This window comes from Cetorhinus maximus, chromosome 6 (assembly GCF_964194155.1).
Source record: "Cetorhinus maximus chromosome 6, sCetMax3.hap1.1, whole genome shotgun sequence".
NCBI classification, from domain to species: Eukaryota; Metazoa; Chordata; class Chondrichthyes; order Lamniformes; family Cetorhinidae; genus Cetorhinus; species Cetorhinus maximus.
The window spans coordinates 11,496,235-11,523,790 of NC_135884.1; the positions used below are offsets into that span (position 1 = coordinate 11,496,235).

Consider the following 27,556-nt stretch of genomic DNA (forward strand, 5'->3'; position numbering starts at 1 on the left):
AGCCCGCCACTGGAGCACAGTCACTGCGCATGCGTAACCGCCCCCCTACCCACGCCGTGCGTTCATTGCGTACGCGTCACCGCACGGCAACTGCACCTGCGCGAAGGACGGGCAGGGAAGCATCATGGAACTTGTAGTCTTTCCCCATTTGAGCCATCTCATTGCTCACCCCTTTTCTATTATTCCTTAGTTCTGTTGAAGAGTCATGCGGACTCGAAACGTCAACTGCGCTCCTCTCCACAGTTGCTGCCAGACCTGCTGAGTTTTTCCAGGTATTTTTGTTTTTGTGTGGAGAACTGCAAATGCTAGGAACAGTTGGCAAGTCTGGCAGCATCTATGGGGAAAGAAACGGTGTTAACGTTTCACAGCTGCATTTCCAGTATTTTCTGTTTTTATTTCAAATTTCACGCATCCCCACTATTTTGCTCTTGCGTTAGTGGTTCATTGAGATTTAAACTCCATATTCAATTTTCTTCAAAAAAAGAAAATAGAAGTGACAGAAGATTTTAGAAATATTCAGGCAGCATCTGTAGTGTGAACGGACAAGTTGACATTTCAGGGGTGGAGGCTTCAACAGGCCACCTATTGAATATTTCCAACATTTTGTTTCAGGAAAATGCAAGTAATAATCCAGTCTGGCAGCATATGTGGAGAGAGAAACAGAGTTAACTTTTCAGATCATCAGAGCTTTTGGGTCAGAACCTTTGCTTCTGGATTTCCTTTCATTTTTCCGGCATCCACCTAACCCCTCCTAGCATGTAGTAGGGGTTAACAAGCTACTGTTTTCAGAGGTTCAACACTTCAAATTCATGTTAAAGCTTTGAGTTGTTGGCATTTTTGGTGTTAAAACCTGATATTATTTCACCACCATTGGAAAAACAATATAGCAATCTTTTTTCCAAGAATATACTTTATACATAAGATTTGTAAAAGTACATTACATTTCAACTTGAAAATTACAGAAAGTGCAATAAAATTCAACTTTTCTCCATGCAGCATGTTCCACTTTGAGGTGCTCAATACAATTGCAATACTCTTGATATTTATAATATACATTCCATATGGATTTATAATATACATTCTATATGCCATGCATATGACCCTAGGGCACACCATTTCAAATTGAATCTTACAGAAATTGCAATAGATTCAATTTTATTCTATATAGCATTTTGAGGTGCATCAATACATTTTCAATGCTCTTGATATTTACATTGAACATTCATTGTCAGAGGGATCTGGGTGTCCTGGTACATGAATCACAAAAAGTTAGTATACAGGTACAACAAGTGATTAGGTAGGAAAATGGAATGTTGTTGTTTATTGCAAGGGGAGTGGAATATAAAAGTAGAGATGTTTTGTTACAGTTGTAAAGGCATTGCTGAGACCACATCTGGAGTACTGTGCACAGTTTTGGTCTCCTTATTTAAGAAAGGACCTAATTGAATTAGAAGCAGTTCAGAGGTTCTCTCAACTGATTCCTAGGATGCAGGCATTATCTTATAGTTGGACAGGTTGGCGTTATATCCATTGGAGTTGAGAAGAATGAGAGATGATCTTATTGGAACATATAAGATTCTAAGGGGACTTGACAGAGTGGATGCTGAGAGGATGTTTCCCCTTGTGGAAGAGACCAGATCTAGGGGATACAGTTTAAAAAATAAGCAGTCTCCCACTTAAGATGGGGACAAAGAGAATTTTTTTTCTCTCAGAGGATGGTGATTCTGTGCAACTCTCTTCCCAGGAGAGTGGTAGAGTCAGGGTCATTGAATATTTTTTAAGGCAGAGGTAAACAGATTCTTGACTAACATGGGAGTAAAAGGGTAATGGGGGTAGGCAGGAAAGTGGCACTGAGGCCACCATCAGATCAGCCACGATCTTATCGAATGGTGAAACAGGCTCAAGAGGCTGAATGGCCTAATTTGTATGTTCCTAAGTCAGGCATACAGCCAGAAAGGTTCTAGTTTCAGGCTCCTTGGTATACTATGGCTGAAAAGCCTTAGACAGTGATCTTGCCCCATTGCGCCTCTACGGTGGCTGCCCCAAACTTTGGTGTGTCCTTTGGCATGTAGCCCCGGACCTTGGAATGTGCCAGTCTGCAAGACTCAGTTGAGGACAACTCTTTGCAATTAGTCTGCAACCAAAAACTAAAGAATGCACGGTTAAAAAAAAATCATGATGAAACATCTGTATTCCAGTGTTGCATGGTAGGTGGGGGCCTGTCAGATGGACAGCAGCCTGAACGTCGGTTCTGTGTGGGCACGTTGCCCACGTCTGACGTATTACGTAAGGTTAATTTTTTGCGGGAGGGCGGGGAGGCGTCACTTCCGGCGGAAGATGGCGGAGCCTGAGCTGCTGTTGGATTCCAACATCAGGCTCTGGGTGGTGTTGCCCATCGTCTTCATCACTTTCTTCGTGGGCCTGATCCGGCATTACATCTCCATTCTCCTGCAGAGCGACAAGAAGCTCACGGAGGAGCAGGTTTCCGACAGGTAGGCAAATTACTTTCGACAGTTTAAAAAGGACCTGCCCCATCTCCATGGAGACCATCTTCTTTCCCAGAACCTCTGGAGTGATTGTCAAAAATAATTCATGTTTAACTGTGTTTCTGGTTTTGCAGCGCTAACTCTTCCTTGTGAACTCGTCTGAATGTTCCAATGATTGAAGTTTTTAAATTATTTACATCGTGTTTAATTTGCCCTCTCTGACATTTCTGACATTTGAATATCACATTATATTATATACTTTTACATATGTTTCATGAAAGGGGTTGAAATCAAGAGAGAGCCTGGGCCATAGGCCACCTCCATGAAGATCCTGATCCTCATTAATTGAAGCCCAGTTTATTCCAGACTCGTTTTTGCCTGAAAGGCAAATGGGGGACAGTTTAAGGGGGAGGGGGAAGGGGAGGGGGAAGGGGAGGGGTGCTGTATAGAAAGGAGTAGCTCTACACGGTGAGTACAGTGGAAGAGTGAAGGTTAGCCTGCATCTGAGATGAACTTTTGAGTGTATGTCAACCTTTGGTGACAGAGGTAAACTAGAATTGAGACTGACTGGAGTTGTAAAGTTCCTTCTGCTGACTCTCCACTTGTAAGATACCTTAGAGCCATATAAATTTTGTTATTGTGTTGTGCAAGCAGCACTTGTTGTTTGTGCTCCACGTTAAATTATGTGCGTGGAATGTTATTTTTAAATGATGACCTAATTTCTCAAGAACAGTCACACTTTTAATCTACACGTGCATTTAGTACTTAATTTACTGGTGTAATTTACATTCTGAATGAAATAAATTGACAACTTGTGGCCCAAGATTTCTAGTAGCATAAAGCAATCACCCTTTGTTTTTTGTTCTTTTTCACCCTAAGGTCTGAAATTCTTTTAGATCCTTTTAATGTCTTAAGTGCAGTTGTATATTGAGTTTAATTTTGTTCTTGAACTGTGGTATATAACCTTAATGAGTGATAACTTGTGTTATGACTGCTGATTTAACCACAGAATCTGCAGTGTTTCTCTGCATCACGCCCATTATCATTTTAGAGACATTTTCTCTCTTTTGGGTTTACTCAGGAAAAGGACCATTCTCCTAGTTGGAAGGGACAACACCCACTGTAACCAATTGGAAGATTCACTGGGACTGATGTATTCTCCAGTTGAATTAATGATTGATACCACCCAATTTCTTATGCAGTCGAGCCCAGCTTCCACTCAGTCCTTTATTGTATTGAGGAGGTGTTGGCTATTATTCTATCACCTGGCAATGGTGTTTGGCATCACAGGTGTTTGCTAACCCAGTGTCATTGGCTGCAATAGTAATATATCTTAATTATCAAAATTCTCGTCCAACATATATTGGCAGCTTGTTTAGAAAGTGTCAAATGCACAATCTTTGTGCACATGTATTGAATACAAGTTTACCACAATACGCACAAGTTTTCTGTTATTTCGTAAAAGGAGTTTTCCTATATCTTTTAAAATTAGGCTGACCTAAATCTTTGTTTAGAAAAGGGATCTGCAGAAGTATGACAGGTGTTATATTTTCACTTGTCTCGCTTCTACTACCTGCCTAACTGTGGTGTGCCCCAGTACTCCCATTACCTAATGTATCCTTTGTTACTCCCCCTACTAGAATGCTTGGTGTGAGACCAAGCTTTTGTCTTCAGGGCAAGCTTATGGCCTTTTAACCTGGACATTCTTTGTTTTACCCATTGTGAGGCATGCTGCTCGCTCTCCCTGATCAGCCACTTGAACTCCTTTATTCTCCTCTCCCACTGTCTATCCCATTCACTGTGCTTCTTAGCTCTCCTTTCTCCATCTAAGTTTAGACTCCACTGGACTTGACTGCTCACAAACCCAACTTTCAGTCAACTTTTTTCTTTTACTCCACTCAATCGGGTCCTGTATTCCCTTTTGTCCTTTGACCATGGTGGCATGTGACATACATTTGTAGATCTTATCTTGCCAAATCTCCATGTGGCTTTTGCACTTTTTCCTCACTTAAATGCATTCCCTGTGATTCTCATTGTCTATCACAGATCCTCAAATTCACCAGTTTCTTTTGTCCCAAAATTTCCTCAATCAGCCCACCCTTTTGAAGCTCCTCATCTAAATCTGTATTTGAGATCACTGTACTCCACATCATCTGATCATAGTCCACTCATGTCCAGTTTCACCTAACTTGTAATTCTACAATCATTGTATCATTTCTTTCAAGACTCTCATTTCCATGCCTACCTCTAACCTTTGCATTGTCTTTTGTCCCTAGAAAAATATTCCTCTGTGCCATTACCACTGCTCTGTCACTTGCATTGACATTGACACCTCCATCAAACTGCATACTCACTCAGCAATCGCTTTGCCTTTACCTTTAATTCCTTTGCCATCTGCTAGATCTTTGCAGTCACCACCCTACCACTCCTTGTTACCCGTGATCTCAAGTACATGGGATGAGCAATCTTAACTGTCTATTGTCATACATATCTAGTTTGCCATTGCTAATAAAGCTTTTTTGTCCCTCACTGTACAGTGGCAGCAGTGTGTTTCATCTACAAGATGCACTGCAGCAACTCACCACAAGTCCTTTGACAGCACTTTCCAAACCCGTGACCTCTACTGCCTAGAAAGACGAGCAGCAGATGAATGAGAATGCCACCACTTGCAAGATCCCCTTCAAGCCGCACACCATCCTGACTTGGAAATATATTGCCGTTCCTTCACTGTCGCTGGGTCAAAACCCTGGAACTCCTTCCCTAATAGCACTGTGGGTGTATCTACACCACATGGACTGCAGCAATTCAAGAAGGCGGCTCACCACCACCTTCTGAAGGACAATTAGGGATGGACAATAAAAATGCTGGAGTCACCAGTGACGCCCATGTCCTGTGCAAAGAATAATTTAAAAAACTAAATCCATTGCTCCATAGTACTCTGGGAGGGAAAATAATAATCTTGCTGATCTTTCAGGAATCACTGGAGTCAGGGAGGGTCCCAGAGGACTGGAAAATCACTAATGTAATCCCCCTGTTTAAGAAGGGAGTGAGGCAAAAGACGGGAAATTACAGGCCGATTAGCCTGACCTTGGTCATTGGTAAGGTTTTAGAGTCCATTATTAAGGATGAGATTTCGGAATACTTGGAAGTGCATGGTAAAATCGGGCAAAGTCAGCATGGTTTCATCAAGGGGAGGTCATGCCTGACAAATCTGTTTGAATTCTTTGAGGAGGTAACGAGTAGGTTAGACAAAGGAGAGCCAATGGATGTTATCTACTTGGACTTCCAGATGGCCTTTGACAAGATGCCGCACAGGAGGCTGCTCAGTAAGATAAGAGCCCATGGTGTTAGAGGCAAGGTACTAGCATGGATAGAAGATTAGCTGTCTGGCAGGAGGCAAAGACTGGGGATAAGGGGGTCCTTCTCAGGATGGCGGCCGGTGACTAGTGGAGTTCCGCAGGGGTCAGTGTTGGGACCACAACTTTTCACTTTATACATTAATGATCTAGATGAAGGAACTGAAGACATCCTGGCTAAGTTTGCAGATGATACAAAGATAGGTGGAGGGACAGGTAGTATTGAGGAGGCGGGGAGGCTGCAGAAGGATTTGGACAGGTTAGGAGAATGGGCAAAGAAGTGGCAGATGGAATACAACGTGGGGAAGTGTGAGGTCATGCACTTTGGTAGGAAGAATAGAGGCATGAACTATTTTCTAAATGAGGAGAGAATTCAGAAATCTGGAGTGCAAAGGGACTTGGGAGTCCTAGTCCAGGATTCTCTTAAGGTTAACTTGCAGGTTGAGTTGGTAGTTAGGAAGGCAAATGCAATGTTGGCATTTATTTCAAGAGGACTAGAATATAAAAGCAGGGATGTGCTGCTGAGGCTTTATAAGGCTCTGGTCAGACCACATTTAGAATATTGTGAGCAATTTTGGGCCCCGTATCTCAGGAAGGATGTGCTGGCCCTGGAAAGGGTCCAGAGGAGGTTCACGAGAATGATCCCAGGAATGAAAAGCTTAACATATGAGAAGCGTTTGAGGACTCTGGGTCTATACTCGATGGAGTTTAGAAGGATGAGAGGGGATCTGATTGAAACTTACAGAATACTGAAAGGCCTGGATAGAGTGGACGTGGGGAAGATGTTTCCATTAGTAGGAGAGACTAGGACCCGAGGGCACAGCCTCAGAATAAAGGGAAGACCTTTTAGAACAGAGATGAGAAACTTCTTTAGCCAGAGAGTGGTGAATCTATGGAATTCATTGCCACAGAAGGCTGTGGAGGCCAGGTCATTGAGTGTATTTAAGACGGAGATAGATAGGTTCTTGATTGGTATGGGGATCAAAGGTTACGAGGAGAAGGCGGGAGAATGGGGTTGAGAAACTTATCAGCCATGATTGAATGGCGGAGCAGACTCGATGGGCCGAATGGCCTAATTTCTGCTCCTATGTCTTATGGTCTGCCACTGATGACTTCCACAGACTTTCCTCCCCTGCAGGGAGGGGTCCTGGTGTCCTTCCTCCATCTTTGCTGATGATTCTATATGTGAGGGACTCATAGACATCTATTTCTAAAATAGTTTGCATCCACTACCATCTCCCCTTTGGGCTCTACCCCAAAACCAGGTCCAGTCACCCCTAACCCTGCAATTTTTCTGTTTTCTTCTCCACCAACTGTTGTCGGACTCTTTGCCCATGAAGCTCACCCTGCGATCCAGGCTTGTCTTATCTCTGTACTTTGGGCATTATTAACTTTTCCCTCGCTTCAGCTGTTGCTCTCACCCTTTTTAAAAGCAACCCCTCCCCTCAGAGAAATTTCTTGCAAGCCACCATCTTACCTCTAACTATCCCTTTCTTCCAATGATCTTTAAGTTGTTGTGGTATCCAACTCTGCATTTGCCATCACTTGACCATTTCAGCATTGTTGACTACATTGTCCAAGGTTCTCATCCTCAGTGCTTCCATAAACTCGCTTCACACTATTTGATTAATTTCCAGCAACACATTCCAATTTGCCCCTTCCATTCCTCTGATTTAAGATTACTGCTACTGGAAGCTGATTTTTCAGCTATAATGGTCCTTTCCTCTGAGACTTTCTTCTCAAACTGCTTTGCCTTGTTACCTCTGTGTCTGCGTGTGCGCGCATCTGTGTGCGCCTGCCTGTGTCTACAGAACTCTCTTTAAATTTGGGTTGTCAATAGGATCTCAACCCTAGTCAAAATATTTTACCGCTGCCTTGGTCTGATATTGAACTGTTCCAAAAAACAACTATTGGTTTCTGTGAGAGGTTCAGATCACCTTCTATTTTGTGCAGTCGTTTCATGAGCACTCTGGCCTTGCTTATGAAATCTGTACTAAACTGATGGAAAGACATCTGTACTGTGACTCTGTACAAAGGTTACTTTGGTGAAACATAAAGAAAAACTTGTACTTACTGCCTTGTGTATTTCAAAGCACTGCATAATTAATTACTCCAAGGTGCAGTGACTGCTATGTCAGCAGATGCAGCAGTTATTTCAGGAACAGTAAGTCCCACAAACAACAATGTTATGAATGATTATTTGATCTGTCTGATTTTGTGCACCGGGGCAACTTCCTACTTCTCTTGTGATATTACCATGAGATTTTTAACATCAGTCAGATTAAAACATTCAGACCCTTTCATGTGACCTCTGAAGAATCAGATCACTTTGGCACCTTCACACCAGTACAGTGCTGGACCTTGATTTGATTTTGTTCAAAGCAATTTGTGTTTTTCTTTTCCATAATTGGGATTTAACAAAGTGATATTCAGTCCCCAACACTGACTGTTTAGTGGCCTGATTGCATCTGTGGTAATGTTATAGATACTTGTATTTGCTTTATTGCCACATAAGAGACTTCTTTCTTAATTTTCATAACATGGGCAAAGCATTCAGCCTTGGTGGAAGCCTAAAACTGGTGGTATCAGATCAGCTTGAGTCAACAGAAAGAAAAATTGTATGAGGTGTGTAACGGGCAACCAATTCAGTGCTTCTCTTGTCAGTGTTGAAGTGCTGACCGTGGTATTGAAGGGAATATAGCTACGTTAAAAGAAAAGGTGGGTGTGCAGACAAAGAGCAGGGATAAAGTGGGTGTGATTTGATTGGTAGGATGGGACAATAGTGTGATCCATGTATTTGTACTGGGGCTTGTGCTTTTTGTTTAGACAAACAAGATTGAGTTTTACACATAGAAATTAGACATTGAATATAAAAACATGGCAGTGATGTTGAATTTGTAGAATAGATTCAATAGGTTAAATTTTTAATATTGTATGCATTTCTGACTACTCGATTATTAAAGGTTTGGAATGGATTTGGCAGTGATGCCCATCCCCAAGCTGTTCCCCATAATACGGTGTACAGGTAAGGTATCAGCCAGCCTGCCTGCCCTTAGACCTACTGAGGACCTGTTAAGGGCCTGTTTCCACCCCTGCCACAATAATACCATGAGGCTGGGAAGGCAGAACGAAAGAGGTCAACCCAATACTTCATAGTCTCAGGTGAAAAGGCAGGAAGGAAGGAGGATACCTCTTTTGCATTAAATTATGAAACACGCTCAGCTAGATAGAGAGCCAAAAGCAAAACACTAATTCGATGAAAGGTCACAGACCTGAAACATTAACTGTTTCTCTCTCACAGTTGCTGCCAGACCTGCTGGGTATTTCGAGCACTTTCTGTTCTTACTCAATCAGTTTGGGCAAAAGGTACTGCAGGTGCTGAAAATCTGGGGTGTAGGGAGAGAGAAAAATGGTGGAAACATGATTTTATCACCATCTGTGGAGAAAAGGGATAAATTCATCTTTCAAGTCTTCTGGTGGTAATTACTCCTAGAGAGAGTGAGCATTTGGTTTCTTTTCAAGAGCCAATGAGGTTAGTGCTCTGGTTTATTTTCTTGTTTTTTTTTAAAATAAGTTCACTTGATAATCAAAGCTTGAAACGAGATTCAATGTTGAAGTGTTACTGCAATTCATTGAAGAAAATCCTGTGGAGGCTTAGGATAATTCCGGATGAGATGCATCCAAGGATATTGAAGGAAGTGAGAGTGGAAAATTGCAGGGGCACTGGTCATAATCTTTCGGTCTTCCCTAGACTCAGGGGAGGTGCCAGAGGACTAGAGAATTTTAAACATTACGCTCTTTTTCAAGAAAAGGTTACGATAAACCCAGCAATTACAGACCAGTCAGTTTAACTTCAGTGGTGGAAAGCTTCTAGAAACAATTATTCGGGTTAGAATTAATAGTTACATGGAAGAATATGGATTGATTAGGAAAAGCCAGCATGGATTTCTTAAGCGAAAGCCATGTTTAACTAACTTGTTGGAGTTTTTTGAAGTGGTGGCACATGAGGGTAATGCTGTTGATGTGGTGTACATGGACTTCCGAAAGGAATTTGATACAGTGCCGCACAACAGACTTGTGAGAAAAGTTGTAGCTCATGGAATAAAAGGAACAGTAGCAACGTGGACACAAAATTGGCTGAGTATTAGGAAACAGCGAGCAATGGTTAATGGATGTTTTTCAGGCTGGAGGAAGTCTGTAGTGGACTTCCACTGGGGCCGGTATTGGGACCCTTGCTTTTCCTGGTATATGTTAATGATCTAGATCTTGGTGTGTAGGGAGCAATTTCAAAGTCCATTAACCATGATACAGAATTTGGAAGCATTGTGAACTGTAAGGAGGACAGTGTAGAACTTCAAAAGGACAGATGGAGTGGGCAGATAAATGGCAGATGAAGTTCAATGCAGAGAAGTGTGAGGTGATTCATTTTGGCATGAAGAACAATATAAAATAAGGGATACAGCTCTAAAGGGTGTTCAGGAGCAGCAGGACCGGTGTGCATATGTGCATAAGTTATTAAAGGTGGCAGGGCAGGTAGAGAGAGCAGTTAATAAAGCATACAGTATCCTGGGCTTTATTAATAGGGGCATAGAGTACAAGAGCAAAGAGGTTATGCTGAACTTGTATAGGATACTGGTTGGACCTCAGCTGGAGTATTGTGTAAAGTTCTGGGTGCCACACCTTAGGAAGGATATGAACATATTGGAGAGTGCAGAAGAGGTTTACAAAAATCCAGGGATGAGAAACTTCAGTTATGAAGATAGATTGGAAAAGTTGGGACTGCTCTCCTTGGAGAGGAGAAGGCTAAGAGATTTAATAGAGGGTGCTCAAAATCATGAGGGGACTGGACAGAGTAAATAGGGGGAAACTGTTCCCACTCGTAAAAGGATCAAGAACGAGAGGGCACAGATTTAAAGTGATCTTCAAAAGAAGCAAATGTGATGTGAGAAAAAACTTCTTCACACAGCGAGTGGGTCAGGTCTAGAATGCACTGCCTGGAAGTGTAGTGGAGGCAGGTTCAATGGAGACATTCAAGAGGGCATTGGATGATTATTTAAATAGAAACAATGCACAGGGCTACGGGGAAAAGGCACTGAGTCATAATGCTCTTTTGTAGAGCTGGTGTAGACATGATGGGCCAAATGGCCTCCTGCAGTGTAACAATTCTGTGATTCCATCAGTAAGGCTCTAAGATGTAGTGCAAAAGTAGCACAGAATAACCACGGGATGGAGCCTGTGCCAACTGAGAAGAATTAGTATTGCAGTACAAGAAGGTTAATAGGCTGTATAGCTGATTTGATCATGGAAGTTAACTCCACTCATGTAGCAAGCCTATTGGTCTCTTGATCCATGATATGTCCTCCAAAACCAATCTCTGTATTTTCTTTTTATATACACCATTATTTTCTAGTGTGTACCCTTTGCCTGCTGCGGTCACATCTAATGCTGTCATCAAATTGCTTTGCTTTTTTTTAAAAAAGAGAACTAACTTTTGAAATACACTAGTAATTAACTGAAATACTGTGCTGACACTCTTGTGTGATAAGTGTGATGACCCATGATGTTTTTGAAGAAGGTTACCAAACTGGTGCAAATGTTGATATTTTAACCTGTCTGGCAAAGCTTCAATTCCCTTGCATTTAATGTGTAGCCTATTAAAATATAATTTATTTGTTTTCTTTTTGCAGTCAAGTTCTGATCAGAAGTAGGATTCTGAGAGAAAATGGCAGATATATTCCAAAACAGGTAACTCTTAACTGCTCTCCTTAGTCCAAAAAGTAATTTTTCGGCCCTTGGACAAGAAGATTAATGCTCAACTAATGTGTGATTTTTGAGCCAATTAGTTCATTAAGTTGAGGGGCACAAAGCACATGACAGACTGTTGACTTAACCTACCTGATTTTATTTTATGAATCATGTATAGTTCTGCTGTCTGGAGGGTGGGCATCTGGCTTATTCCTCCCAAGTTCTTGATCCATTACTAGGAGGAGAATTAGAGGAGCCCAATATAACTGCTTCGGTTTTTCAGATGCTATTCTGAAATTTATAGTGGCATTGTCATCTGTAATATCCTCTGAATATAGTGACTTGTGCTGAGATATGGTTCTGCACTCCAGTAACTCGCCTAAGTTGTCATTCTTAATATGGATATTGAACATTGACAGGCTGTTTGACTGCAGCTAAGCATCATATTGTTCCCACTAGACATCCAAACATATAAACATGCAGCAGAGGTAAAAAGTTGCCCATTAGGAGCAGGAACTCTCGTCATTCTCATTCTCCAGTCTAATGGGATGCTGAGGCCCATTGTGGACATATACTAACCCAGTGAGGATTCTTGGCATTTTTTAATATAATGGCTGCAGCATGCAAAGAGCCTTTTGAAAAGATCAAAGCCAAACCTCATGTCCATACGAGCACATCCTCAACAGGGAGGTGATGGCATAGTAGCATTCTCACTGGGGTGGTATTTCAGAGACCCAGGGTAATGCTCTGGAGACCTGGGTTCAAATCCAACCATGGCAGATGGTGAGATTAGATTCCAATAAAAGTCTTCTGATGTCCACAAAACCATTGCGATTGTTGTAAAAACCCATCTGGTTCACTAATGTTGGCCTACGTGTGACTCCAGACACACAGCAACATTGTTGACTTTTAACTGCCCTTGTTCAGAGGGCATTTAGGGATGGGCAATAAATGCTGGCCTAGCCAGTGATGCCCATATCCCATGAATGAATAAAAAAAGGGGCTGCACTGACTGAATAACAAGCAAAGCCACAAAAACTAGAGACTCACTTGTGCTTCTTGCCTGGTAAGGCGTGTGGGTGATCTGGTCATTCTTTCTGACAAGCACTGAGCTTTGGTTGGCCACTGGAAGATGCTGAAAATGTGTTATGGGTATCCTGTATGTTCACATTCCCCCAAAACGGGATAAGCACCTTTGTGGAGTCTTTCCCAAATAGCTCGGGTGAAATTGGGAACTTGGCCAATTGTTTTTTAAAAAAAAGTTTTGCTTTCCATAGTGCCAGATCTAGATCGAAACCAGATATCTTGATATTGTCTTCAAGTTTTTATATAGATTGGATTTATTCTGTGTATTTCTAACTATGTTTTTCTTTTCTCTTGTATTTAAATTCTAAATTCTATTCATTTTGATCTGGTTCACTATTTGTAATATTCCAGTCCTTCCTAACACGGAAATATTATTTCAACAACCCAGATGATGGATTTTTCAAGAAGACCAAAAGAAAAGTCGTTCCACCCTCTCCCATGACTGGTAATGTGTCTGTCTCCTCTTATATGTTGTGTAGAGGATATATAATCTCCTTCACATGAGGTCCAAACTGAGGTGAACTTAAAAGATCCTGTGGAACTGTTTGAAAAAGAGCAGGGGTGTTCTCCTGGTACCTCAACCAACATCACCAAACAATAGATTCTTTGGTCATTTATCTCATTTCAGTTTGTGGAACCTTGATGCATGCAGATTAGCTCCTAGATAACAATGATGACTGCACTTGAGATCCCGTGATTGTAAAGTGCTTTGGAATATCCCAAGGCATTATGTAACTGCAAGCTCTTACTAATGATGTACATGCAAAAATAGCCATGGATTAGCTGGTTGAAGAATCTGAAAGCATTTTAAGTCAAAAGTTGTCAGGTTGTCATGCCTTCTAATCTATGTCCTTTTGAAACTTGCAATGGTATTGCAGCGCACATTTCCATCATTCCATTGCCCTTTGGAGATGATCTATATCTCACCAGTTTGTGGTGATGATGCATCGGGACTTTTACCTAAATCATCCCGATTTTTTTTACATATAGGAGTGAGAAAAAACCTGAATTTTTGGGCAGCAGGTCCATGTGCATTTTGAAAGATTTTGAATGCAGATGCGATTCTTTCAAGAAGGCTACACCTAATGTATTCAACCTATATTTTTCTCTTCAGATGTTGATGGATTTCCAACATTTCCTGTCTTTGTTAAACCCTGATTCATGAAGTCACAGGAGAGGAACTCCACAGTGACGTACCATGTAGAGTTCTGCATAAGATTTCTCTTCCTGGGCAGTCTGCCATCAAGTTATAGAACTAAAAATGTAAAATGTGCAGTTGTAAGATACTGATAATTATATATGTATCTGCATGGTCAAACGTAACACTTTTACAGAAAGTAATCTCTTGGCACATTAGTTGTTAGTTGGGAATATGCGCAGGAAATTTATTTTCAATCTGCACCTTTCTGCTGCAAGATGCAGTTGTTGCCTTCAGGTATAATGACTGCAGAGAAAGAATCTCTATGATTTGTGAACAAACATTTGTTTTAGCAGGGAGTGATGGACAGTGATGGAGGTCCCTCCCATCTTCTCCAGATGTGCAGTGTTCTTCTGTTGGCGGGGGGAAAACACAAGACCTGTTTGTTTGTTTTCAGTAGCATATTACAACTGGATTGATAAAAATGTGGACTCTTAATGGGGGAGATTGCAGCATGTTATATACTATCACATTGTAATAAAGACTTTTTTTAAAAATTGCATTTATATAGCACCATTCATGGACTCCGGATGTCACAATGGGCTTTACAGCCAACGAAGTACTTTTGAAGTGTAGTCACAGCTGAAATGTAGGAAACGCAGCAACCAATTTGTGCACAGCAAGGTCCCACAAACTGTAGTGTGATAATGACCAGATCATTTGTTATGAGCGATGCTGATTGTCGGTTAAATATTGGTCAGGACACAGGAATAACTCCCCTGCTCCTATTCAAAATGGTGCCATGGGATCTTTTGAGCCCTCTTGAGAGAGCAGACGAGGCCTTGGTTTAATGTCTCATGTGAAAGACTGTAGAATTCCTTCAGTACTGCACTGGAATATCAGCCAAGATTTTTATGTTGAAGTCTTGATGTGAAATTGTAGAATGTTGATTCATGCCCATTGTTTTCTCCATTTTAGCTGGTCTGTTGAAAGAGATGGAGAAATAAAAAGTTAATGTGGGATATGTTTGTTCTCTTTCTTCAGCTCCTACCCTCAGCTGCCAGAAATTACAAAATCTGAGTATGAATTAACCCAGTATGATTATATGCGCCTCCAGGTAACTGGTTGAAGTTAGGAAAATACCTGAGAACATTTATCTGCTTCTTTCAACCAAAGACTGGTGCATCAGATAGGAATTTAAAATCTGGCTTGCTTTCTTTTCCTATTTTTGTATCATAAGGGAAAACAATTTGCTGCTTAACATGGGTGACTTGTTGATTTAAGGTCACAGCATGGCTAATAAATAGGATAGAAATGGTGCCTGAGCAAGAGTTCTTGCAATGCTTATGATAAAGATGAGACTGAAACCTAGTGACTTTCCAATTTCATATTTTCAGACCCCACTATGGTGATGGATATGATGAAAGGCAATGTGACTAATGTACTTCCCATGATCCTCATTGGTGGCTGGATTAACTGGACCTTCTCTGGTTTTGTTACCAGTAAGTAATACACTGTAGAAGAGTGGAAGCTGAAACTAATTGTTAAAAAACTGTATGTAAACTGATTTTTACTGTTTTGGACATCAACTGGATATAAGTGACCTCCTTTTACTAATATTACTAAGAAAATCTCCTCCATCTGAGCATTGGGAAGACAAGCTATAAAATTCCATTCCTTTGTAATGACTGCATCACTTGACCCAGCAAATGTGCAATCACTAAGACCACTTATTTCAACTTCTATAACATTATCTGCCTATTGTTTAGACTCCAGCACTGAAACCCTTATCTATGTTTTTGTCGCCTCTGGACTTAATTTCTGTAATGTGTTTGCTGGTGTTCCATCTCCACCCTCCATAAACTCATAACTGATCCTAAACTCAACTTGCCTGTGCCTTATCCCACACAAAGTCCTACTTACCCCATCACCTTCATCCTTGCTCACTTACATTAAGTGAAACAGTGGTGTAGTGGTTATGTCACTAGACTAGTAATCCAGGGGCCCAAGCAAATTCTCTGAGAACATGGGTTCAAATCCCACCACGGCAGCTGGTGGAATTTAAATTCAATAAATCTGCAATTGAAAAGCTATGAAACTATCATCAGTTGTTCACAACTGTCCTTCAGAGAAGGAAATCTGCCATCCTTAGCTGGTCTGGCCCACCTGTGACTCCAGACCCACAGCAATGCCATCTGAAATGTCTAAGCAAGCCATTCAGTTCGGTGGCAAATAGGGATGGGCAACAAATGCTATCCTTGCCAGCTACGCCCAAATCTCATGAAAGAATAAGGAAAAAGAGCATTAGCACCCACTCTCCAGTGCATTAAATTTGAATTTCTTGAACTCATCTACAAATCGTGCCATGACTTCATCCTAAATCCCATTAACCCGCCTCCACTTTACCATCATAAATGCAAGTTTTTATTGTTCGTCAGTTTTAAAACTTTCAAAATATAATTTCTTATTCTCTGCCTGCCAATGTAATTTTTGTCCCCTTGTTTTGAGCTCTATGTTCTGTGTACCCATTCCTTCACAAAAAGTGGAGTTATATGCCCTATTAATTTTGAGAATCTCCTAGTTTATAGGAGCTAGTAAAGGGACTACATTCACTATCCTTCTGATCGTCTTGACTTCAGTCTATATTTTTCCTATCATGTCTGTTGAGCTGAAATTAATGCAGTTCTCCCAGCACTGATTTAATTCCATTGCACCGTCTTGGTGGCGTTCATTTTATTATTTATCAATACAAAGGAAGTCTACAATTGTAGATAATGCTACAGACACAAATCTAGAGTGTCTAAATGTTAATCATGTGTTCAAGAAATGGAAGGTGGAATGTTTTAGCAAATACTAAAAGCACTTTCTTTTCTCTTTAGCCAAAGTTCCATTTCCTTTGACGCTGCGTTTTAAGCCTATGTTACAGCAGGGAATTGAGCTACTCTCTCTGGATGCTTCCTGGTATGTTGAAAAGTGCACATAAAGTCAAGAATCAGAAAAGGGTATTCAGTCCATAAGCTTTACTGTATGTCCCTTTACTGCATATTACCAATGTGATGCACCGAAGGCCAACCAGCACATGTTTTTGCATAACAAGCTATTCTTTATTTTATCAATTAAATTTTTCTTACCTGGCATGAAACAAGCTGCTTGTGTTGAATGACCTTGACACTTACAAAATCATTTTTTGCACCTTCAGGTGTTACTTTTAACAAGCCAGTAACACTATCACAATTAAGAAATGGAACCTTCTGGGGTAATCTAATTATCATACACCATGTTAATGGACCCAAAGGTAAATATTAAAATAGCTAGCCTATTGGCTTTGAGTTTTGTCCTTATTTTCAAATCCTTCTGTGTCTCCCTGCACTTTATCTCGGCAATTTCCTCCAACTATGCATCTCCACATATACTACTTTCTCTGGCAAAGTATTAATCCTACTGCATCATCTGTAGACATTACTTCAACTGTGCCTTCAACTTCTACAATCCTCTCCCTTAATCCCTCTCTTTTCCACCTCGTTCTCTGCTTCTAGCCTTCTCTTGCTCAGTATTAACCTCTGTTGTTCCCTGTAAAGTACTAAAAATGCTTTTCCTTGAATTTAGTGCTTTCAAAATAGTTATATTTAAAGAGAAATAGAAGAGGAGGAGTCACAAATTTAAAGGGGCTAAAAAGAGTTTTTAAAAGCCTTTTAAAAGTGGGGGGGCGGACATTTGGGGACAGAGTAGCAAAAGTCTGCGCACATCATCAAAAGGAATGGCATTAATGGTGAAACCAAGATTAAAAATAAACTAGCAAGAGGTTAGTGCTTTAAAATGCTCCCTTTTCACAATAGATTGAACACATCAAAGGAGATCATAATTTTCCCTGAATGCTAGCCATTCGATTTATTCAGTACTACTTTAGACATCCATTAAAGCAGAGTGGCTGCAAGTCAGAGTCATAAACTCTTGAGACTCCAGTCTACTGAAAATTCAGAAGGTCTATTGATTTTTAAATGGAAACTAGATCAATTGGGTCATTCAAGACTCCATTAAAATCCTCATGAGTTTTATATTAAAGATTCCGAAATCTATCTCTTCAATTCCCCTTTTAGACTCTTCTGTCTTCTAGTCCTTTTCTTTGAATACTCAGTGTTCATCTATGTGAGAAGTGCTATGTAATTGTAAACTGATATTGTTGATGTAGGCAGAATGTAAAAATTCAAATAATAGGTTGTCACCCACAGAGTATCATTGGGGCGAGGTTATTACTGTGCAGAAGTGAATAGGCTCTCTTAGTGCACCTGTTATGATAGAATTCTAGTCCTTACACACAGTCTGGAAAGATAAAGGCTCAATATACTTGTTTTTGAATTGTCAAATATCATTAGCTTGCTCCAGTATAGCAGTAAGTACACCAACATGAATAGCTTCATGATCGTACCAGGAATGTCATTGTCACTATGCCTGATTTCGGGTATAGAACAGCCAGCAGCCAATCTGCCCTGAGGTGAAGAATCTAGTGGAATTGAAAAAGAAAATAAATAGAAAGCATGAATGACACGTCATTTAATTTTGGCTGCATGTGTTTGACCGGGTTTTTGCTGCTAAGTGGGGCACAATGCAGAAGCAGGTTATAAGGGGGGGAAAATATATAATTGGGGATGCTTTGATAATCCTTGATCATTCAGCATCTTGACTGGAGGAGGATGTCTTTCGTAGCAAGAAATAACAATGGGGGTCGGTTAGCTCAGTTGACTGGACAGCTGGTTTGTGATGCAGAGTGACGCCAACAGCGGGATTCAGTTCCTGTACCAGCTGACATCATCCATGAAGGCCCTGCCTTCTCAACCTTGCCCTTCGCCTGAGGTGTGGTGACCCTGGGGTTAAAGTCACCACCAGTCGTCTCTCTCTAATGAGAGCAGCCCATGGTCCTCTGGAACTACGGCAACTTTCACTTATACGAAGTTGAGAGTGGAGGAGTATTGTCATGTTTACTTCTAACATTTTTTTTATTCCTTTCAAACTAATATTACATTGGTTTTTGTTTTTACTTAGGGTGAGCTCTGCATCGTGGTACTTCCTGAATGTGTTTGGGCTCAGAAGCATGTATTCCTTACTCCTGGGACAAGATAATGGTAAACATAATTGCTTAGTCACGATGTTTTGATGGATACATGTGTGTTGGGAGGGGTGGTGGTGGTGGTGGTGGTGGTGATGGTGGGGGGTGGGTGGGAAGGGGTGAGGGCAGGAAAGGAGAAGAAAAATAAGTGATCCATTTTTCCCCACAAGGAAAGAAGCCTTGCTGATCTACACATCCAGTGATTTGACAAGGAAGTATTCAATGAACGGCATGACACTAGGAAGTTCTGAGGAACAAAGGGACCTTGGCGTGTGTGTCCATAGATCTCTGAAGGTGGAGGGGCATGTTAATGGGGTGGTGAAAAAGGCATATGGGACACTTGCCTTTATCAATCGAGGCATGGATGACAAAAGTAGGGAGGTCATGTTGGAGTGGTATAGAACCTTGGTGAGGCCACAGCTGGAGTACTATGTGCAGTTCTGGTCACCACATTATAGGAAGGATGTGATTGCACTGGAGAGGGTGCAGAGGAGATTCACCAGGATGTTGCCTGGGATGAAACATTTAAGTTATGAAGAGAGGTTGGATAGACTTAGGTTGTTTTCGTTGGAGCAGAGAAGACTGAGGGACGACCTGATCAAGGTGTACAAGATTGAGGGGCATGGACAGGGTGGATAGGGAGCAGCTGTTCCCCTTAGTTGAAGGGTCAGTCATGAGGGGGCATAAGTTCAAGGTGAGGGGCAGGAGGTTTAGGGGAGATGTGAGGAAAAACATTTTTACCCAGAGGGTGGTGACGGTCTGGAATGCACTGCCTGGGAGGGTGGTGGTAGCGGGTTGCCTATCATCCTTTAAAAAGTACCTGGATGAGCACTTGGCACGTCATAACATTCAAGGCTATGAGCCAAGTGCTGGTAAATGGGATTAGGTAGGTCAGGTGTTTCTCACGTGTCAGTGCAGACTCGATGGGTGGAAGGGCCTCTTCTGCACTGTGATTCTGTGATTTCTAAATGGCATTGGTAAAGAAAGCAACTCATCAATGTTGTGATTGGTGAATCCATAAAAAACAACAAATAAAAATAGCCATGTTTTATTTGGATGAGGGTGAGTAAGAAGGGGGAAGAGTCTAAAATTAAGTATGCACAATTTATTGTCTTTGCTTTATTAGAGGAATTTTGTCTGAAAAGATTTTCTGTCACATCTTGTACTGTGTTTTAAAGACCATCCTGAGAGACCCATCCATCCCTCCAGACTGTAACACTGGGAATAGATAATCAAAAATAACAGCTGGGTTTGAGTGAGCTGTGGGCACCAACACAACTCGAATTCTAAAAGGCTTATAACTGACCTCTTTGACTCTTATCAGAACCCCTAAGTTGTGTTGTCTAGTAATGCATCACAATCTAGCTGTTGTCCTTTAGTCAAGCAATGGCATCATTTGAAGAAAAGCATTGATTCTCCCAATGCCTTAACTAACATTCCTCCTTCAACCAACACCATCAAAAACAAATTAACTGGTCATTCATTCAGTTGCTGTTCCTAGGATCTTGCTCTATCTATTCAGGTACCATGTTTCTTTGCATAAATCACTCTGCTTCAAAGAGGTTCATTAGGAATATGATCAGATCTAAATGCGAGCTTTTTCTTTTTATTTTGAAGAAATACATGATGCAGTACTCATACAGTTATGAAGCTGTGCACCAGGCGATTATGGAATTATTTTCCATGTTCTCTGGTAGTCTCTGAAAAACGGGATTCTTTAATGTGTTTTGCCAACATCTTGTGGAAACTGAATCTGGCAGGTGTTCCCTAGTCTCAGTGCACATTCAGCAAGGCTTGTACCAAAACACATTTCAAAGTGAGAAGGAAGAGAAAGATGTATAGGTTGTTGGTATTTTATTTCAAAAAAGTCAGTGATCCTTTGCAGTGTATTTGTTTTAAAAAAAAATTGTAAGCATGCACAGAAGATAGAAGTTTGTATTTATACAGCATATCAACATATCTTTTAAAAATGTTCCAAAACCTTTCGCCTATAAGTAACTGCTTGGGTGTGTCATGCAGGCCAAACACAGTGACTGTTTTGTGCATAGTCAGGTCTCGCAAACTAAATCGCTAATGAATCTATATTTGGTTGTTTGGATTAATGGGTTACTACTAGCCAAAACATCAAGTGAACTCTCTTCAAATAATAGCATGAATATCTCACCTAAAGGGCGTAAAAACAAAATGCTGGAAAAACTGAGGTCCAGCAGCATCTGTGGAGAGAGAAACAGAGTTCACGTTTCAAGTCCATATGACTCTTCTCTAGAGCTCTGAAGTGTCATACGGACTCGAAACGTGAACTCTTTTTTTTCTCTACACAGATGCTGCCAGACCTGCTGAGACTTTCCAGCATTTCCTGTTTTTATTTCATATTTCCAGGATCTGTGGTATTTTGCTTTTTGCCCAAAGGGCAGTTTACCATTGAGGATGCAGGTGTCCTAATGGTGCTAATTATTTTTGTTGAAAATTTTATGGCCTGAATAAGACTGAAAGGAAACTAAAATGCCTAGGTAGTCAAGGATATGAGGTTATGCATGCTGATGCATGCATCTCACGATAATTCCCTGACCTCTGCACAAGAAAAATACATATTACGCTGTATCAGTGGAGTGATTTGTTAACCTGAGTATTTGGGAGGAAGAATCTGGAATGGGCGATTTCACTTCGAATCTCTGTGGCATTTGTCCCAGAGGTTGAACTTCATAAGCTCAGAAGCTACAAAGTTCTATTTCCTACCGACACATATTTTGCCCACCCACCCACCCCCCTAAAGAGGCAAACTGGATAATGGGGAATAATTACCAGTCTGTAATTGAATTAGGTGGTTAGATGGTATAAACAGCAGAAGTAGCCTCCGGTGTTTTGAATGACCCAATATTCAGCCTTTCCCCTTCCATGTTTTAGTCTGGTCATAATTTAACATTTGAATGAAGGGAAAAACTGCAGATAAAGATTCAAGGCATACTTGGAAATCTGCAGCTCCAGTGTTCCATCTCATCACCTGAAACATTTCTGCATTTTCTACACAACAGGACGTGTGACTAAAACCATGTAAGATATTCAGTATTTAAGTAGGGGGGGGTGGTGGCATAACAGTAATGCCACTGGACTAGTAATCCAGAGGCCCAGGCTAATGCTCTGGGAACATGGGCTCAAATCCTGCTGGAAGAATTTACATTCAATTAATAAATCTGGAATATAAAGCTAGTCTCAGTAAAGGTAACCGTGAAACTATCATTCTTTGTTGTAAAGACGAATCTGGTCCACTAGCATCCTTTAGGAAGGGAAATCTGCCATCCTTACTCGGTCTGGCCTACATGTGACTCCGGATTCACAGTAATGTGGTTGACTCTTGAACTGAACATTTCAGATGGCAGTTAAGGGCAATTGGGGATGAGCAATAAATGCTGGCTTTGTCAATGTCATCTACATCCAATGAAAGAATAAAAAAGGTATTTGACACAAACTTAAACAAGTCAAAAATAAAATGCTGTTCCTTTGTGTTGTTCTATTGAGAGATAATACTTCGAATTTAGGTTGAAATTAGAATTGAATTTCTTAATAGTTAAAAGTGCAGCAATTATTTGCTCAGATTGAATATCAATAAAAACTCAACTTTTGACCTTTTTGAGTTGGAGTGAATATATACCCTGCTGATATAAATAGCTGTGTTATCTCCTGTTTTCAGGGTGAAGAAAGGAGATAGCAATTTGATGCATGAGTCAAGCTGATGATTCTGTGCACTTAGTACATTTGGATATGATCTAAGTAAATCCTACAAAGATCATATTTAGTTCAGAACATCAGGAAACTTAATGTGATCTACTGCATGGGAGGAACAATACTCTGGCTGTAATGTCCAGTTGGAAGTGATGACGATGTTTTCTTTCTTCTTGTGCACCCCCCCTTCCTCCTGCCACTTCCATGAGCCCAATTTGGAATGAAGAGGGCAGGTAGATGCCCTGGCTACATGCCTTTTAATATTGCTCCTGTTGTGGCTTAGGTTTGACCTCTGAGTTTGCTGATCTAGGTTGGCAGCAGTTGTATTAATCAACATCAACAACTCTAAAGGAAAAATCAGGCAGGGTTCCAGCTGGAAAGTATGTGGATATTGTGAGAACAAGATCATGATAAAATAGCCAGCATTTTGAAGTGCCAGTTTGTTACTGGCATACTCAAACAACCTAAATCAGTGGCTTGAAGGGATAAAATTGGAGGGAGGGGGTGGGGAAAGAGAATTTCGTTTTATAACCAGTGATTTTAACCATATATCAATAAGAATATTATAAAACAGTGGCATAACTGTTAGCTGCAGAGTTGTAAATGTGTATTTGATAAATGATGAATTTCTAATCTTAAAATATTTCACATTCTGGATGTGGAACATGAGATGGAAAGTTTGTGGCTGGGTCAACAAGCAATGGTGCCTTGCATCAACAATTGGCATTACCAAATTATTCGCCCTCCCATCCGGCAAGAAGTGATGGGTTGATGGTTATGACCGAATGGCACCAGCAGGGAAAGTAATAAAGCAGCTTGTAAACTGTAGAACAGCAGTTTTATGTTTTGTTCAACTGTTTCAACAACAACATTATTTGGAAGGGTGGAAATACAACTTTGGGTTTGGGTGTAAGTCATTGTTGTTTAATGGTGTGTGTTAAAGACCAACAGTCTTTTTTTATTTATACTCTGGATGTACTTGGGGATGTGGGTTGATAATTTAACAAGAATTTCTTTTATTTTTAAAGAGGGCTAACCTATTTACTTACACAAATTACCAGTTTTAGAGAGCTTTTTGTTGCAAGAAATAAATTGACTTTGAAAGCATCTTATTTGTTAAGGAATTCACTGCACATTAAAAATACACCAATTTTGTATAGAACAATTCGCTATAATTGTGTACATGCCTCTGGAATGATTGGGGCAAAACTCAAACTTGCCCTTATCAGACCTTTTAAGTGGTTTAGTCTTTTTTTACACTTTGATATCGAATCCAATGAATTCAAATGATCCATTTTACCTCTTACTCTTTGTAGCTGCAGACCAGTCTCGCATTATGCAAGAACAGATGACAGGTGCTGCAATGGCAATGCCTCCTGATACAAATAAGGCTTTTAAGGTATGCTGTTTTACATATATTTTAACTATGTATTCTATAGCATGGGAAATATCCCACAATTGACCCTTGATCAGTAATCCTGAGCTGAGTTCACTGCCACTTTGGTATTGGGTTGAATCTAGGAGGAGGAGATGGTGGTCCTTCACTGGAAAAATAACAAAATGTAAAATGTTAGTTTTTTTTGTTCAGAAGTACTTTGTGCATAACTTTATTCTGACGTATCTAGCATTGAGCTGTGGCAGTGAACTGATTTGTTACCAGCCCTGCATCAAATGGTATGTTCAGTCATAGGAACTTTTAGAATGGGCTGAGGTGATCTCCTTCTGCAAAGATTGTCTTGGCAATCGTTTTGCATTTCCCCAGGGCACAAACATGTGTCCCCTATTAAGCCATAACCTTTGGAGAGATGATGGTACAAAATTGAAACTTCACCAGTTGTGACAAAAATGGTATGTGAATTATAGCATTTGTGGCAGGAAATGAGTAGAAGTTTTTGTAAGACAATGATTTTGGGCACAGGGCTTTCAGTAAGTAAAGCATTCTTCCTATAGAAGGTGCCTATAATCTATTCATGGTTGCTTCTGTGGAGTTTGACACTCCACAATGTTGAAAGTTATCACTGAGAAGCAAAATTATTGGACTTGTTCTTTATCAATCGAAGCATAGATTACAAAAGTAGGGAGGTCATGTTGGAGTTGTATAGAACCTTGGTGAGTCCGCAGCTGGAGTACTATGTGTAGTTCTGGTCGCCACATTATAGGAAGGATGTGATTGCACTGGAGAGGGTGCAGAGGAGATTCACCAGGATGTTGCCTGGGATGAAACATTTAAGTTATGAAGAGAGGTTGGATAGACTTAGGTTGTTTTCGTTGGAGCAGAGAAGACTGAGGGGCGACCTGATCAAGGTGTACAAGATTGAGGGGCATGGACAGGGTTGATAGGGAGCAGCTGTTCCCCTTAGTTGAAGGGTCAGTCATGAGGGGGCATAAGTTCAAGGTGAGGGGCAGGAAGTTTAGGGGGGATGTGAGGAAAACCTTTTTTACCCAGAGGGTGGTGACGGTCTGGAATGCGCTGCCTGGGAGAGTGGAGGCAGGTTGCCTCACATCCTTTAAAAAGTACCTGGATGAGCACTTGGCACGTCATAACATCCAAGGCTATGGGCCAAGTGCTGGTAAATGGGATTAGGTAGGTAGGTCAGGTGTTTCTCATGTGTCGGTGCAGACTTGATGGGCCGAAGGGCCTCTTCTGCACTGAGAGGTTCTGTGATCTCATGTTGAAATGCACCACATGGAGCCATCAAGACACAGTTTCAGGAATGATCCCTAGTCTGTGCAAAGTTAGTTGTTCTCCGCCATGCTAACAGTTGGGGGAAGCTACATTTAACCTCGTTCCTGATTACCATCAAATTACTTTTGCTAAAAAGTATGCATGGACGGGCGAGAAGCTTTGATGTTCTCTGTATTCAAGCAGCATGCCAGCATTAACTTGTACATGAAGGATGGCCAAAAGTAGTCTGTAGGCATTCGAGTGCACTAATATGAATGAGCATTTTAAAGAGAGAATGGGGAAAACTGAAGAGTGAAGAAAGCTTGAACAAAAGTTAGAATAAACTAGGCAATTAGCAATGCAAAGTTAAAGTGGGGGGGAGTTAATACTCAATAGTATGTGCCTCCTGTTTTTTTTTAATCCTGTAGGCTGAATGGGAAGCTTTGGAAATCACAGATCATCAGTGGGCCTTAGAAGAAGTTGAAGAGGAACTCATGGCCAAGGACCTTAATTTTGAAGGGATGTTCAGCAAAGAAATCGAAACATCGATGTTCTGAAGCATCCTAATCGGTGGTCCCCAATCATAACCTCCTGCTACCTTAACTCATGTTTGTAGTAAGAATGACATTTCTCCTGGAGTCTTAAAAATTCATTTGAAAGCATTAGAAACGTTTGTCAGAGCTTCAAGTTACACAAACCACTAATTTGATATTTTACTGTGAATTTGGAAGTTCAGTGTAAATCAGTATCTCGTATAGATACTAGACACGAATAGATTATGTTGTTCATTCCAGCACCATAGGAATTGACTCTCATTCATCCATAAAAGTGCAAGCTACTTAGAAGTCCATTGTATCTATGACCAGATGTACTTTACTGTTACATTATTTACTGTTAACATTATACTGTTCCCATGTAGATCAATGTTTCTTTTGGATAACACCTGTTGCAGTATGTTCTATTAAGTTAATCCTGCATTGGTCAAGAGTTCAGAAGTGAACTGTAAGTTTTGTCTGTAGGCATCTATCAAGTTGTTTTTTTTCTTCTGTATTATTAATGCGATGGCAATGGGAGTAAATAGCTTAATTTGAGGTTAATTTCCTTGGATGATGTGTTGAATTCTTGCTTGATTTAACGAAAAGTTACAAGTGTAGGTTACATAATACACGATTGGGCTATCTCTGGTGGATAGGAAACTATTTTGTGTCCATCATAATCAGCTCCAATTAATCCAACATAATTGTTTTTACCTTAAATAAAAACCAGTTAAGATTTCTTCAAAGCTGAGTTTCTTGGCCCTGCAGACTCTCAGGAACAGCAACTAGAGTGTCAAACGGATCCAATCCACGCTTGCATAACCATTACCATCGGTGTAATTTTTTGGCTTTTCTATTCCTGTAACTTCACATCATATTGCCATCATAAATTGGTAACCCATAGATGACTGCTTGCTGTCATCAGGCAAGGAAGGAAATCACTATTTGACCTTCAAATGTTGACAATAACAATACTATTATTTTATTTCATTATTTGTTTGAGAAATGTAAGCTTGCTGAAACTCTGGGCTGAATTTTACAGGCCACCTGCGTGGCAGAAAGCAGGCAAGTGGACCCATAATTTAGAGTGCTGTGCCATTGGCAGCATACCGCATACCCACCTCGCCACAATTTTGAGTGGTTAAGGAAGTGTCGGGTCGGTCGCATACCCATGGACCAATTGAGACCCTAAAGTGGGCAATTATTGCCAAATTACCCACCACCACTTTGATTTAATGGGCAATGGGAGAGACCAGCAGGTTTAAGTCTGCAGGCTGCTGGGTAGTTAAAAGGAGGGGATGCCTCTTGCCAGCCCCCCCCCCCCACCCCAGTGTCAGATGCAGGCCCTTCTATGTTCTTTCTCATCACGTCCACTCTTTTCTGCCCCTCTCTCTTTCTCTCCCCCCCCCCCCAAACAACCCAGCCACCTGCCTTGGTCAACATGATCCCCAACCACAGCGCCCCCCCAACCCCATGTTCTCTCTCTTTCTCCACACCCACCTCCCACCACACTGTACCCTGGCCGGGGCCTGTCAGTCTTAATGTCTGGGTCCATCACTGCACACCATCTCAGTCTGCAGCACCAACAATGGCATAATAGCCTCTGTTCCTGGTTGGTGTTGCCAATGGGCAGAGCTGCTGGTCTTCGATTGGCTGGCAGCTCTCAGGCAGGTGGATGCAAGTCCCGTCTCATACTAATTAATAGGCTGTCACCCAAAAA

At 41.0% G+C, this 27,556-nt stretch overlaps 1 protein-coding gene across 1 annotated transcript; it reads left to right on the top strand.

The window, feature by feature from the left end:
* The first annotated feature begins 2,306 nt into the window (after positions 1–2,306).
* emc3 (ER membrane protein complex subunit 3) lies at positions 2,307–26,575 on the top strand. The gene is made up of 8 exons (XM_078543181.1): positions 2,307–2,492; positions 11,530–11,587; positions 13,025–13,118; positions 15,209–15,313; positions 16,691–16,772; positions 18,852–18,931; positions 23,952–24,034; positions 25,729–26,575. Exons 1-8 carry the CDS (start codon positions 2,338–2,340, stop codon positions 25,855–25,857), a joined length of 786 nt encoding a protein of 261 aa, XP_078399307.1. The 5' UTR covers positions 2,307–2,337; the 3' UTR covers positions 25,858–26,575.
* Positions 26,576–27,556: the final 981 nt, after the last annotated feature.

Excerpts from the sequence above, each read along its gene's own strand:
- emc3 (XM_078543181.1), top strand. The coding sequence starts at position 2,338 with ATGGCGGAGCCTGAGCTGCTGTTGGATTCCAACATCAGGCTCTGGGTG. Across the intron at positions 16,773-18,851 it reads CTCTCTCTGGATGCTTCCTG|GGTGAGCTCTGCATCGTGGT; the intron begins GTATGTTGAAAA and ends GTTTTTACTTAG. Across the intron at positions 24,035-25,728 it reads ATACAAATAAGGCTTTTAAG|GCTGAATGGGAAGCTTTGGA; the intron begins GTATGCTGTTTT and ends TTAATCCTGTAG.